The 12,448-nt window shown below is 43.8% G+C and overlaps 1 protein-coding gene across 12 annotated transcripts in view; it reads right to left on the bottom strand.

Annotated features, from left to right (window-relative positions):
* FOXP1 (forkhead box P1) overlaps nt 1-12,448 on the bottom strand; it is a 376,943-nt gene that overhangs the window by 7,379 nt on the left and 357,116 nt on the right. For 11 of the 12 annotated variants that reach the window (XM_071439345.1, XM_071439343.1, XM_071439351.1 and 8 more), the window contains 3 exons: nt 9,614-9,735; nt 7,444-7,513; nt 3,646-3,812 (listed from right to left, as the gene is read on the bottom strand). In XM_071439345.1, the coding sequence (XP_071295446.1) occupies nt 3,646-3,812; nt 7,444-7,513; nt 9,614-9,735 (359 nt within the window). Of the gene's footprint in view, nt 1-3,645; nt 3,813-5,178; nt 5,533-7,443; nt 7,514-9,613; nt 9,736-12,448 lie in introns of those variants that run through there. The other variant, XM_071439352.1, reaches the window with a different exon arrangement.

Below are 12,448 nucleotides of genomic sequence, written 5' to 3'. Positions count from 1 at the left end.
CTGTTTTAATGTCAAAGTCTTGCTTTTTTGCTTTCTGGTTTTGATGCTGCCGCTGCTGGCTTAGTTTTGTTTTTTTTTTTTAAGTATTATTTTTGAAAACACAGAGGGGAAATTTTCAAAGGGGGCACGAGAGCACATGTCACGTGCAGTAGAGAGGCCTTGGTGCATGGAGTGGAGCTTCTCCAAAGGCTGCCCAGTGTCCCAATGCATCCCCACCACCTCAGGTGCCAGCAGGTTAGACAGGTGCTCACTGTGCTCAAAACCACTCTAAGTGCTGTGAAAGCTCATTCAAAGGTTCCCAAACCTTTCCAAAGCAAACTCTGGCCCTCTTCTGGTTTTGTTACGAAACCAGGTGAAACCAGGTGGTTTTAACTGAGGTTCTCTTTGAGGTTTGGTGTGATTCCCAGAGGTCAAAAACCAAAACTTGAGGTGTGAGAAGCAACAGAAGTTATGAAAAGCTCTGCAGAACCCTGGGTGAGACAAAGCCAGAGAGGGCCACAAAGCCACAGGGAGCAGAGTCACACCAGCCCCTCCAGCACCTCACGTGTTGCACAAACATCAGACAGTGAGCTTGGCAAAACCTCCATTCCCTAAATGAGGAGGTTTTCTGGGTAACACATCCCCCAGGGAGGGAGCTGCAAGGAAAACAATGCCAAAAAATTCCAACTCCTTGTGTATTCTCTCAGATGTAACCACAAAATGGCATGTGAGGAGGAAACCTTCCTGAATCTGTGATTTTTCTCAAACATTTCTGAGCAACTGAAATAAATAAGCTTAAATAATCTTGAAGGCAAAGGGAGACTTTCATATCCTCTCAAGTTAAGTCTGAATTTCTATTTACCACCTCACCAAATCCTCAAAATGGGGAAGGAAAACTTCCTTTAGAGACTGAAGAATTCAGTCTGCTGAATTACAGAAAAGGTAAATGCTGGGTTAAGTGACAAGAAAAAGAAAGGGGAGGGGGAAAGAAGGCAAAGAAAAGAAAGGGTTTCCCATTTCTGTTTTCACAGCAGCAGAAATTCAGCACATTCCTTTTAAGTAGATGCCTGGGACTCCAGAAGGGGTTAACAATAAATAACCTTGCTGAACACAGATTCCCCTTCTTTTCACATCTGAGTAATTCTTTTGTTTGTCCACTCTGGGAACAGAGGAGTTTTTAATAAAGCTGACTGTTGTTTAAAGCCACTGAGTTCTGGTGGTGCACACAGCATGGAGCAGTTTGCTTTGTGGCTACCTTTGGAGCATATCAGGATGAAAGTGTTATGTCCCCAAGCTGTAATTATGCGACTACTTTCTAGTGTTTCAAAAGGAGGGAGAGAGAAGGGGAAAAAAAACCCACCCTAGCTGTGGTTCAATGTGTCATAAAAAGGAAACGAATGAGCGGTAATAAGACTTCAGCTAGAGTGTTAGACTTCTTAGCTGTCATGTTAACAAGGTCCTTTAAACCTTACAATAAAATTTAAAACTTGATTTCTTCCAATACACTGAAATTGTTTAAAAAATATTTTGCATTATGACAAGGAAATCTGTTCTGAGAAAAAAAATGAACATGTTGTTAACAAAGCAGGAGCGTGGAAAATAAAAAGGTTTCACAGCGTCTGTAAAGTCGCTGTTGACTTATGTTTTTATTTAGTAAACAGGGTAAACCCTGTGACGTGTGAATGGTGTTCTGTCTTTAGATCCCTTCAAACTACTTAGAAACACCATTATAATGGGGAAGCTCTGAGGCTGGTATTGGAACATCACCCAGCCACATTTTACTTAAGCAAAAAGAAATGTTCAGCAGAGAACACATATATTATCAATTCTGAGAAAATGAAAACACTCAGGAAACAATCATTTCCATATTACAACAGAAAATTGGATTTTCTGGTGAATAATGAAAATGAGGCATCACTCCCCCCGACCTCCTCTCTCTCCACTATTTGTTCTGTGCCCCTCACCTTGGTATCAATGTGCTAAGAGATGATTATTAAGTGCAACAAAGGCCACAGCTATGCACAGTTCTGGAAGATGTCCTAGCCTGTTTCAACTCGGTTATTTTTCCCTCCTCTCAGTCTATTCAAAGACAAGGAAACCTTAGGTGAAATGAGAAGTGCATGAACTGCACTAGCCTTGAACTTGCAAAAAAATAATTACTCATGATTAACACAACATCATAAACGTTCATCCTTGTCTGTTAGGCCAGGAGAAACCCTTGGGAGAAGTCTTGTTTCTTGAGAAAAGTCATGTCCCTCCACTCCTCCTTCACGCCAGCCCTGCATGGTCACAGGCAGAGGATAACAAATCGTGACTAAAACTGCCTGGAGATGAATCCGTCTGTGAGAGACGGAAAGTGTGTCATGCAACGTTACTTTGGGAGAGATAATTAATACTGCACAAACAATCACTGGAAAAGCTAAACACATTATTTGAATGTTTTGAAGTAGATGGTAAAAGACAATGTTTAAATTAATTATTAATTAAAAATGAATGTTGCCATCTTTAAAGATTTTTTTTTCAAAGCACTTTGTGCACTGATTTAAAACACTGCAATATCAAAGTATCCAGAGCCTCAGATTCCTTCGTGCCCCCTCCCCTCTGACAACACATTATGCAGGTGGGAAACTTTTTTGCCATTAAATGCTAATTAGTTTCACAACTAATTACTACCGTGGTATTAGGTTAATGTTTTTTCTACTTTTTGATTTAGACTTACTTTTGTAAATCCCTTATTCAAATTACTTTGAAGTAAAAGACTACAAATTAGTTCTCTTTTTAATGTGTAATGTGAGCCCTGGCAAGCCAGCCAGTAATTTTACAGGCTGTTTTAAGGAGCAGGGGGAAGACGGGCAGCACGGTCACTCACAGGTACCCAACCACTCCGCCGAGCTTTCGGGAACGACAGGACTTGTAAACTCCGGCTTCCTCACCAGCCGCCAATTACCCGGCGTGTGATGTGAGGGGAGGGGGGAGTTTACAGCTTTGCAAACTCACTCCGTCACCCCATAAATACCGCACACACCCATCGGGGCATCACACCCTTCCTGCCTTACCCTTTCCTGCGCCCGCCCGCTGCCCGGGTGCCGCTCACGTTAAGCGGGGCAGGCGAGCCCCCGCCACTTCGTGCGGTTATAGACGCGTTCATTACGCCGCCGTCTGTTGCTATAATGCCCCTATTAATTCTCCTTTTGATATTTTAAGAGCAATCTATAAATCACACAGACCTTCATGTTAATGCTTAGCAAGACCGTTTTGTGTTGAGTGGGTATTTTTGACTCGCCAAACAAGCCCATTTCCCAGCTCTGCCCCACGGGCCGTGCTCATCACGCCATCCAAAGGGGAGAGAAATCACAGGTTTTCTCCAAGAAGCACAGCTGCCTATGAGGTTTTGGAAGGTTTAAAGAAGAGAACTGCAAACAAATGAACAGTTTTATAAGCCCTGTGTCCTTCTTGGACTGTATTGAGCTGATCAGTTTTATACGGAAACTAGTAAATGGCTCTTTCATGCTCAAACCACCCTACGCATGTCCCCAGATGGAGGCAGATGTCTGCTCTTGCTGCTCCATCCATGAAGCTCAGCAAGGAGCCAGGAGTCTCCAGAGTCACCCTTGAGCAGATGGTAGGACAAGACCTAGAGCCAGCACGTGCCTCTGCTGTACTTACATTGCTTGCATAGGGGAACGTCCTGGACTGCTGTCACTCCCGTTACTGTTCGTATGCTCCATTGCACCATTGAGCTCTTCCCTCATCGCGCTGGCTAAATTGCCCAGAGTGGGATTTCCCATGGAAGCAGTAGTGTATAGAGGTATACTGTTCTCAGCCATTGAAGCCTGCCAAGGACACAAACAAATCTATGAAGAGCCATGACTAATGTTTTTATACACTGCACAACACACTCACTCGTTCCAAAACAGTCTCCACATTTACATTATTTGCAATTACAGGTTCTTTTAAATACTGTACTTTCTGATAGGTATTACCCTGGTTCCATCAAGGGAAATTTAACATCATTTAGATCTGGGTTTAAGGATTCATAGCTGTATTGGCTTATAAGAGGATGGAGCCTTCCATTCCCTATTTGGAATTACACACCTTGGAAAAAAGAAAATGTACTTTTCCTATTTTCGCTTCATGAAATTATGTTTGGGGCTTTGGGGTATTTTTTGTGGCTTAGGTTTGGGCTTTGTTTCTAATGAAATGGGGAAAAAAACTGGAACTGGCTCAGCTGATAACTCCTTCTCACTGGAGTAAGTGGGCACCAAGCAGGAGTGCAGCATCACGGAGTTTGATTTTCCTTGGGACATGTGTGAGGCTGCCATCAGTGCTAACTGGATCAGAGCTGCACCAATCTACCTGAGAGCCGAACCACACCATGTAGAATTTTTTAAACCTCAGCAACTCAATTCTTACCTTAGCTGTTACAGATCTGACTGTTTTATTTTGATTTCTCCCTTTGTTCTAAGGAAACACAGTGTAGTGGCACACTGGAGTTAACTTTCTAAATGGAAATCTTTGTAGGAAGAGAATGAACTGTTAAATATTTTCCTTCTGATTCCCACCGTTCTGCCTGCTAATATTTACTGTGTGTCAGCATTAGCTCATGTTGACAGCACAGTCCCGGCCCGGCGCAGCAGCGGTGGGAACGCAGAAACCCCGAGCCCCGGAGGAGCCCAGTGTTTGATGGGGATGGGAGGCACTGGAACGGGAGGGAGGCACAGGGATGGGAAGCACAGCTTTCCAAGGCTGTAGTGCCCAGGGACTGGAAGGACATTTAACCATTTCACCCATCCCAGCTGGATCTGGCTGACATCATCCGTGGCTCCCTGAGCTGTGTCAGTGCCGGGCAGCCACAGACGCTGGCTCGGCAGCACTTGACCTGCTCTGGGGAGAGGTCAGCTGGCTGCAGTGGCCAAGCAAAAAAAATCCATTGGGCTGGGTCTGCGTGATGCAAACCTGGCCTATGGGAGGGAAATCCATGTGAACGTACTCCTCACCAAACACTCTTGCCTGCTCCTAATTTGTGGGACAGAACTCCTCGCTTGCTGCCAGCCGGCAGTTTGACCCAGGCAAGCAGAGCCAGAGAAAGGGTGAGGGGAGATGGGATGGGAAGGGAGGGCAGGACCAGCCCTCACTGCAGCATCTCCAGGAGCACAGCCCCTTTTATTCTTCCTTACATTGACCTCTCCATGTGCAGCCCTATGTGTCACACGTGATTACAAAAGCTATTCTAACGGGGAGGATTATTTTTATCTTCTTGATTCAACAACCGGCAAACTCATTGTGATTAGGGGATGCAAAGAATGGCTCACATTTCCTGCACTTGGCAAAATAATGACTCAAGTTCTTCACCCACAGTGATAACTTGTAATTGCAGTAAAGCAATTCACTGGGGGAGAGGTAGGACACAAGCAGTATCTGCTAGGAAGACAGTAATAGGGGAGGGGGTGTTTTGGGAGCCCCTGATGACCCACTGGCAAAAGACAGAACTGGTGAGAGCTGGAGTCCCCATACCTTCCACAGACAGAGGGGGGAGAGAGCTGCTTCTTCTCCCTGGCCATGAGGGAAAACAGATAGAGGAGATGTCAGCAGGGTCTGGGTGAAGGAGAGGGGAGGCTCTGCCACCCCACAGGAAAAGAAACCACAGCCTGCCATGCCAGCAGCACACAGCCTGCTATGCAGACCCCACAGTGCTCATGGGCATGTGCAAGCAGCAGACCTTCCCAGAGCCCACAAAAGCTGGGGGGAACACTGCCCATCAATTATTAACTGAATGTAGGCCCTGGCAGGTAAGGCAGCCTTGTGTCCTAGAGGAATCTGCTGCCCAGGTGAGGTCTGAACTGCCCACATGGCAGTGGCCACCTGCATATGGGGAAAAAATTATTTGCCTAGACTTTCTACAGCCCCACAGAACCCTCTGGGATTTTGCCTCCAAAATCCAATGGCAGGGGGAGAAGTGGGGAACCTGCTGGTGTATCTTCACCCTAAAAGAGGACCTGGCTCAGTGCAATGATTATTATTCATCCCCATTTATTAGAGGGATGACAGTGGCAGCACATCTGGCCAGGCTCTTCTCTCCATCAGCTCAGCTATGGGGGGCACAAGGACATGGCTCTCTCAGGAAAAGTGGGGAATGGAAACAGTTTGGAGGTTATCACAAAAGACAAGAATGGATGGAGATGACGACAACGACACGTGTTTCAGAAATAAAACACGAACAGTTCCATATGATAAGCATATTAATTGAAATTAGTCACATAGTTAACAATGTGAAGAAATGCAGGATCATTTCATTTTTGCCTTTCAGCCTCATGAATGTAAAATGTGCTTGTAATCTTAATACTATTCAGGAGACAAAGCAGTCTTTAAAAATCACACTTCACAAGACTCAAGGGAAAATAAGTTACTAGTGAATGGTATTTACAGTTGCTTCATTTAAACATGCTTTCCTGGGCTTTGCAGGAGTTACTGCATAAACTAAAAAAATTAGAAGGCAAAACATCGTTTTCCTCCTAATAATTTGTTTCTTGGTTATGAAAAGAGAAGTCTGCTAAACCTTCCACATAACATGACCGCCCAAGCAAATACCCATGGCCATCAGTGAACTTCTAGAGAAGTGACCCCAAGAACCACCTGGGGTGCAACCATGCATGGTGTTGCCTCCTGGATTAATTCATAACATATAAACCAGGTTTGAACCCCCACACAAACACACAGATCCCACTACAAATCAGGGTATGGTAATATATTTGTATCTTTGATTTATACAGAGAACACTGACTTCACCTAGGGTTTTTGAGACTGACTCAGGAATTTATTGAAAGAGGAAAAAGGGCACAGGAAAAAGGGCTGGTGACATGGACATTTCCAGGCTGCAAGTTATTAATTCTGCACCCATACTTTGTGTATTTTTGCATCGTGAAAACACTGAATTTTTGTCTTATGATTACAGTTTAAACCAATAAAAATGATCTTTTATTTTCTATAGGAATTGCACCGTTTATTTTTTACCAACAATAGGAAGATATGCAAAAATAGCCCTTAAAAGAAAAGAGGGAAAAATGATCTGCTTTCTCTTTAAAGCCATGAACAATAGAAGGTCACGTGCCACAGTATCCTATCATTCAGCACATTAATAGCTGTGCTAGAGTAATTACACTTGTGGTATTTTTGCCTCAAGTGAAATTCTGAAATAAGAGGATGGAAATTATGATACTGCTGATAAATATTAATAAGTGAACTTTTAATTTTTTTGCCACAATATTCAAAATGCTAAGCATCTAGCTAATGCTGAAGCAGCCTGATATGTGTTTGCCTCCAGGGACTATGATGCTTTATGCACTTAAGAAAAAAGTTTAACGGAATTAAAATTTAATATCTAATTAGAGCAAGGCTAATATATTTTGAAATGAGTGGGGAAGACACACGCCTCTGTTGCATATTTGCTACAGTCATTAATCTTACCTGTAAAGCAGCATTGAGAGGTGTGCAGTAGGTGTGGCTGGTCTGTATGTTTTTAATAAGAGAAGGGTTACTGCATAAGAAAAACATAAAAAGGAGAGTTAAATGCAACCAACTTCTGTGCCAGCGTTTCAAGCACGTATTGCTTCCTCCCCCACCAGAAAACTAGAGCTGAGATCGGTTTTCCACATGAGTTCTCTTTCGTTTCTCTCTCTTTTTTTTTTTTTTTAATTTAAAGAAAATATCTGAGTTTTCGGCTATGGTTATCATATTTGCCTTTACTAAATAAGGAACATCATTATCTCTTGACGTTACCTCGCCATGTGTTCTACTACCCTGCGTTAGTGGCACATCTTGGCATCTCTGCTCATTTTAGCTGTGTTCAGGAGAAACTCTCCAATTTTCGTCGTGTCTGGGAGCCCGTTACCACGTGAAGGTCCATCGTGAGGAGGCAATGATCAAAAGCATCACGGGACATTTTAAACTCTGCTTCATCCAAGTGACTCTCCAAGTCGCTGGCAGTGGAGTCTCTCCCAGGGGAGGGGAGGGAGTCTCTCCCAATGGAGGGAGGCACCACGATGAGAGAGGATTTATCTGATCCATGTTATTTCCTGCTATGCCAAGAGCCACTGCGAGGGTTATCCACACCATTGCCCCAAGAAGCCCATGGGCATGGTGGCTCAAGGGCAGGCAGAAACCACCACGCTGCCCTGAAGGCGATTTTTAGTAAAAAGTATTCTGGTGTGCTATTTTGGACTCTTATTTTTGTCACCTTTACACAAGGGGCCAGATTTGAGGAAAAGGAATGGTGACCACGTGGGCTCTCTCTTTAGGAGGCATCCCAATATCACTGGTTTCATCAGGAGATAAAAAAAAAATAAATTAAAAATTATGAAATAGAAACTGGGCAGAAAAAAATGTCAATGCAAAACATCCCCCAGAAGTTTTATCACTCACTGGGCATGTTTTTATCTTAATTTTATTCACGTGGGAATAAATTATGGTGAGCAGAGTCTTAACTGAGATCCTTGCACAGGGACCAGCAAGGATCAGTTGTCCAGGAGAGATGGCCTTCGAGTAAAGGTCAAAGAAAATCCCTCTGGGAAGCCCAGGAATATTGGTGCATGGTTGTTGTAGGCACACAGTGGCCTACTGATAATCTTTACAGCTGGTCTCATTGCATTTTCAAACTCATTAAAGTGAATTCAGCATTTCTGTCTTGTAAGTACCTTACATTTTCTGATTAGGAGTTGCAAAACAAAGCATACAATATAAAGCAAAGGAAAATATCAGAATTAAAACTTATCTGAAACCTTTCCTGGCATATATCTGTCTTCCTGACACGTCTACAGCAGTATATCTGTGCTAGCATGGATAATTACCTTAGTCTACATTGCTCTATAAATAAATGCTTTAACAAACATGTCAGAGTAGAGTTTTTACTACAGGCATTTGGATTATCAGAGTAGGACACACAAAATACACATAACAACCAAAAATTTAGTTTCTTTAGCAGCAAAGGTGATGACACTATTTTGTGAAATGCAAGTCTACATGAGATGGGTAAATCATGCAAAGCAAAGCAACAGCAGAAAAAAAAAATTAAAGCAAGTAAAAGCTCTTACTGTGCAACAAGCTCGCCAAAGTTTTCATCAGGGCAGTATTTTCGAGGACGGCCTCGTTGAATATGACGGCCACGTTTAAACTCTTCATCATCAACAGTCCAAAAGGACCCAAACTCATCCTCTACTCTGATAAAGCACTTATGCAGTGAGAGGTTGGTGCGAATGGCACCCTGGGACAAGAGCAGCAGCAAAGGAGATGAAGTGGAAACAAAGGGACACGGGATCGGGGACAGAACAGACATCAAATACAGGGAAAAGGAAAAAGAAAATAAAATGCAATAAGCATAAGCAAATGGTTTGTGAGGGTTAATATGCATTGCCACCTAAAAGCTACTAGCATGTGATGCAACAAACACCAAGCAAGCAGGGTCAGGGTACTGGTGGGCATACAAACAGTAGTGATGAGATGTTTGTCTTGGTTTCCCTTAACTGAGACAATGCGAAACCACCTGTGGTTGGTCTAACACCAGCTAGCAGCCAAAAGCCTCTACGTTAAACTGTAAGCATGATCCGAGCTAGGCTAAGAAGTTCAAACATGGTGGACATACCCACTGATCTTTTGTGGCCTTCGTTTTTGGAACTCTAGTTCATCCACTGTCCATACTGCCCCTTTAACGTTTTCTACTCGCACAAAACACTTGTGAAGACTAAGATTATGACGCACTGCATTCTGCAGCAAGTATAAAAGAGAAAACATTCAAAAACCTTCCATGAGAAAATGCTCATCATTGTCCAAGAACAGCAGCAGCACAGTCAGCTTGACAGTTCTCATTTTGCAATGTTAAGCCCCTTCCCCTCCCCGCACCCGCTCGCTTTCCCCAGCTCTTTACATCTTATTTTGCAAAGACAAAATAAATATGAAAGCTTAAACCCAAGATTAAAAATTCACGTTATTCTTATCAATTATCCCCAGAGTGACTGAGAACAGCCACAATTTTAAGCATGCATATTGTAGAATACAGCACATTTCATACAGAACACAAGAGGAACATTTCTTAAGACTTTTTCAAAACAAATATATATACGCCCTGCAAAGAGAAATTTCTCCCCTCCTGGAAAAGAAAGCAGTTAGAAAGAACAGAAAAGATTTTATGTAAGTACAGTCGACTGGATTTAGCTGTGAGGCACAGGAGCTGGTGTTGCTGTGGTTTCCCACAGCTGGGCTAATGTGATTCAGGTGCTGGACCTCCCTCCACACCCACAGCGCGGGCCAGGGGCTCGGCAGCACCCCACCGGCCGGCCGGCACCAACTCCTGCCTCCGCGGCTTGCTCTTATATGGAAGTTGGCTCCTATTTCTGGCAGACTACTGTAGTGACTGATCTGAGCCTCTGCCAAGTGAAAACATGAGGAGGGCTCTCTGAAACAAAGTGATAATATCCCCACAGCTCATCACCCAGAGGGACCCGTGCTCATGGCATCCAGCGCCTGAATGTCCACCCTGCAGCTCCATGCTGGGAAGGATGAGCATGGCCAACCCCTCCAACGTGCTGAGACACAATGAGGCACCTCACTAAGGCATGGCAAGCTCTTGGCTTTTCTGTCCCTGCTCCAGGGTGCTGAGAGCCTTGTTTCTCCTCAAATGGAGTGCTATGCTTCGTCCCTGCTTCAGGAGTTTCCTGAGCAAATACCCTTCAACAACAGTTGGACCCAGTGTTCTTAAAGGCTTTTTCCAACCTAAAAGGCTCTATGATTCTACAAAGCCATTGTTCATGGAATTCATAGGACTTTGTACATGGAGCTTGTTCCCAGCACCGCTGAAAGGGGCTTGGGAAACAGGAAAAACAGAAGAAGCCATTTGCTGAAAATCTGCAGGCGAACAAACTCCATCCTCACTGGCACCATTGATTCAGTCAATCTGGTTGACTCGTTAGCAGGCACAAAGCCAGCCAAACACATGGCCTGGGTCTAGGCAACCAGGAGACGACGATTTTTTTTCCTTCCGGCATCATCCTCTTCCTTTTTTTTTTCATGAACATGGGGTCTGGATGGGGAAAGGGAGCTCTAGTAGTGAATGTCTAAATCACTGTGCAAACAAAGGGTAGCACAGAGCATTTGTCATGTAAATCAGGAGGCGGTGGTGTGTGTGCTGGGAGGGGAACACAAAGAGTTCTTCTGCTCCCCCTCCAACTCCCTGCCATGCCTAGTGCAGTCCCCACACTCCCACCCTGGTAGGAGTGGAAGATTTGGGGCTTGAACTGCTGTTGCTTGGCAGATGCTTGAGTGCAAACACATCTCCTCTGGCTGTAGGTGCCTGATCCAGGCACTTCAGCTTTTCCACATCGATCTGCTTCTGAGCTGGTGAAACAATAAACCTTAAATATGCTTTTCCTCTCAGCAAGGAAGAAATCTAGCAGAAAGTCAACCTGTCCATCAGACCTGCTTATTTCTGCCCTTATTTTCTTCTTTCTGCTCTTATTTTTTAATGGGGCTTTTTTTTCCCCTCCCACCTCTTCCAGATTTCAGTACTGTTGGACATTTTTGGCAAAATCCCTGATTTTGAGGTGGAGGAAAAACATGTAAACGCCCCACACCTTACGAGCTGAAATCAGCCAGCTCAGCAACTGCTGGTGGGTGCCGCACTAGTGCAACCCGACACAGGGCTGCCGGCCCACATCTGGGTAACTCAGGCAGTTTCCTGTGAAAATGGGAACACTGTCAAGTCTGGAGCAAAATGTAAGAATAATAACGCTATTTCCCCCAGTGAAAGCTGATCTTGTGGTTCATACAGCAGTTGATCAAACGCACACGGCAAAGCCCAGCGAAGGGAGTCCTCAGAGTTTGTAAATAGTCTCTAAAGACAGGGTTGAGCAGGAATATTTGTGTTTTTCTTTAAATAAATTTCATGTTGGAGAAATGCTTTACAGACTGTTCTTGTTCTCTTGAAGTCCATTTGCAACTGATGCTTAAGGCTGTGGGACAGGGCTCTTTGCTGGATATGTTGAGACAGAGAAGTTGAATATTTACAAGACATCCATGAAGTGTTGCCCTAATTTTCTATTTTCCATGTGATCACTTATTTAAGGAACTCATGCCAGAAAAAAAATTGTTGTGTTTCCCCTGCCTCTGGATACTTGCTATCTAACAGTTTTATGTGAACAATACCCCAACGTGTCAGAGCCACACCTGCAGCCTGTGCCTCGTGGCTGTGACTCTGTGCCAGCAAATTACTCCAAAAAATATAAGCAAACAGACATTGCCTCTGACCTGTCAGAACCAGTTCACAATGCTGCACCAGCAATCAGCTTAACAGAAAAATTAGGAGCTATTATTGTAAAATTATATATTTACCTTGTTAAAAATATTTGTATGCAATCCACTTCTGCAGAAAAATTACCCTGAACATGCTTGAATGTAGTAAATGAAAGGGTTTGTTATTTTAATA

This window comes from Agelaius tricolor, unplaced genomic scaffold, assembly GCF_023055355.1.
Source record: "Agelaius tricolor isolate 1412-34295 unplaced genomic scaffold, bAgeTri1.0.p SCAF_14, whole genome shotgun sequence".
Taxonomy (NCBI): domain Eukaryota; kingdom Metazoa; phylum Chordata; class Aves; order Passeriformes; family Icteridae; genus Agelaius; species Agelaius tricolor.
This window is presented reverse-complemented; position numbering and strand designations above follow the sequence as displayed.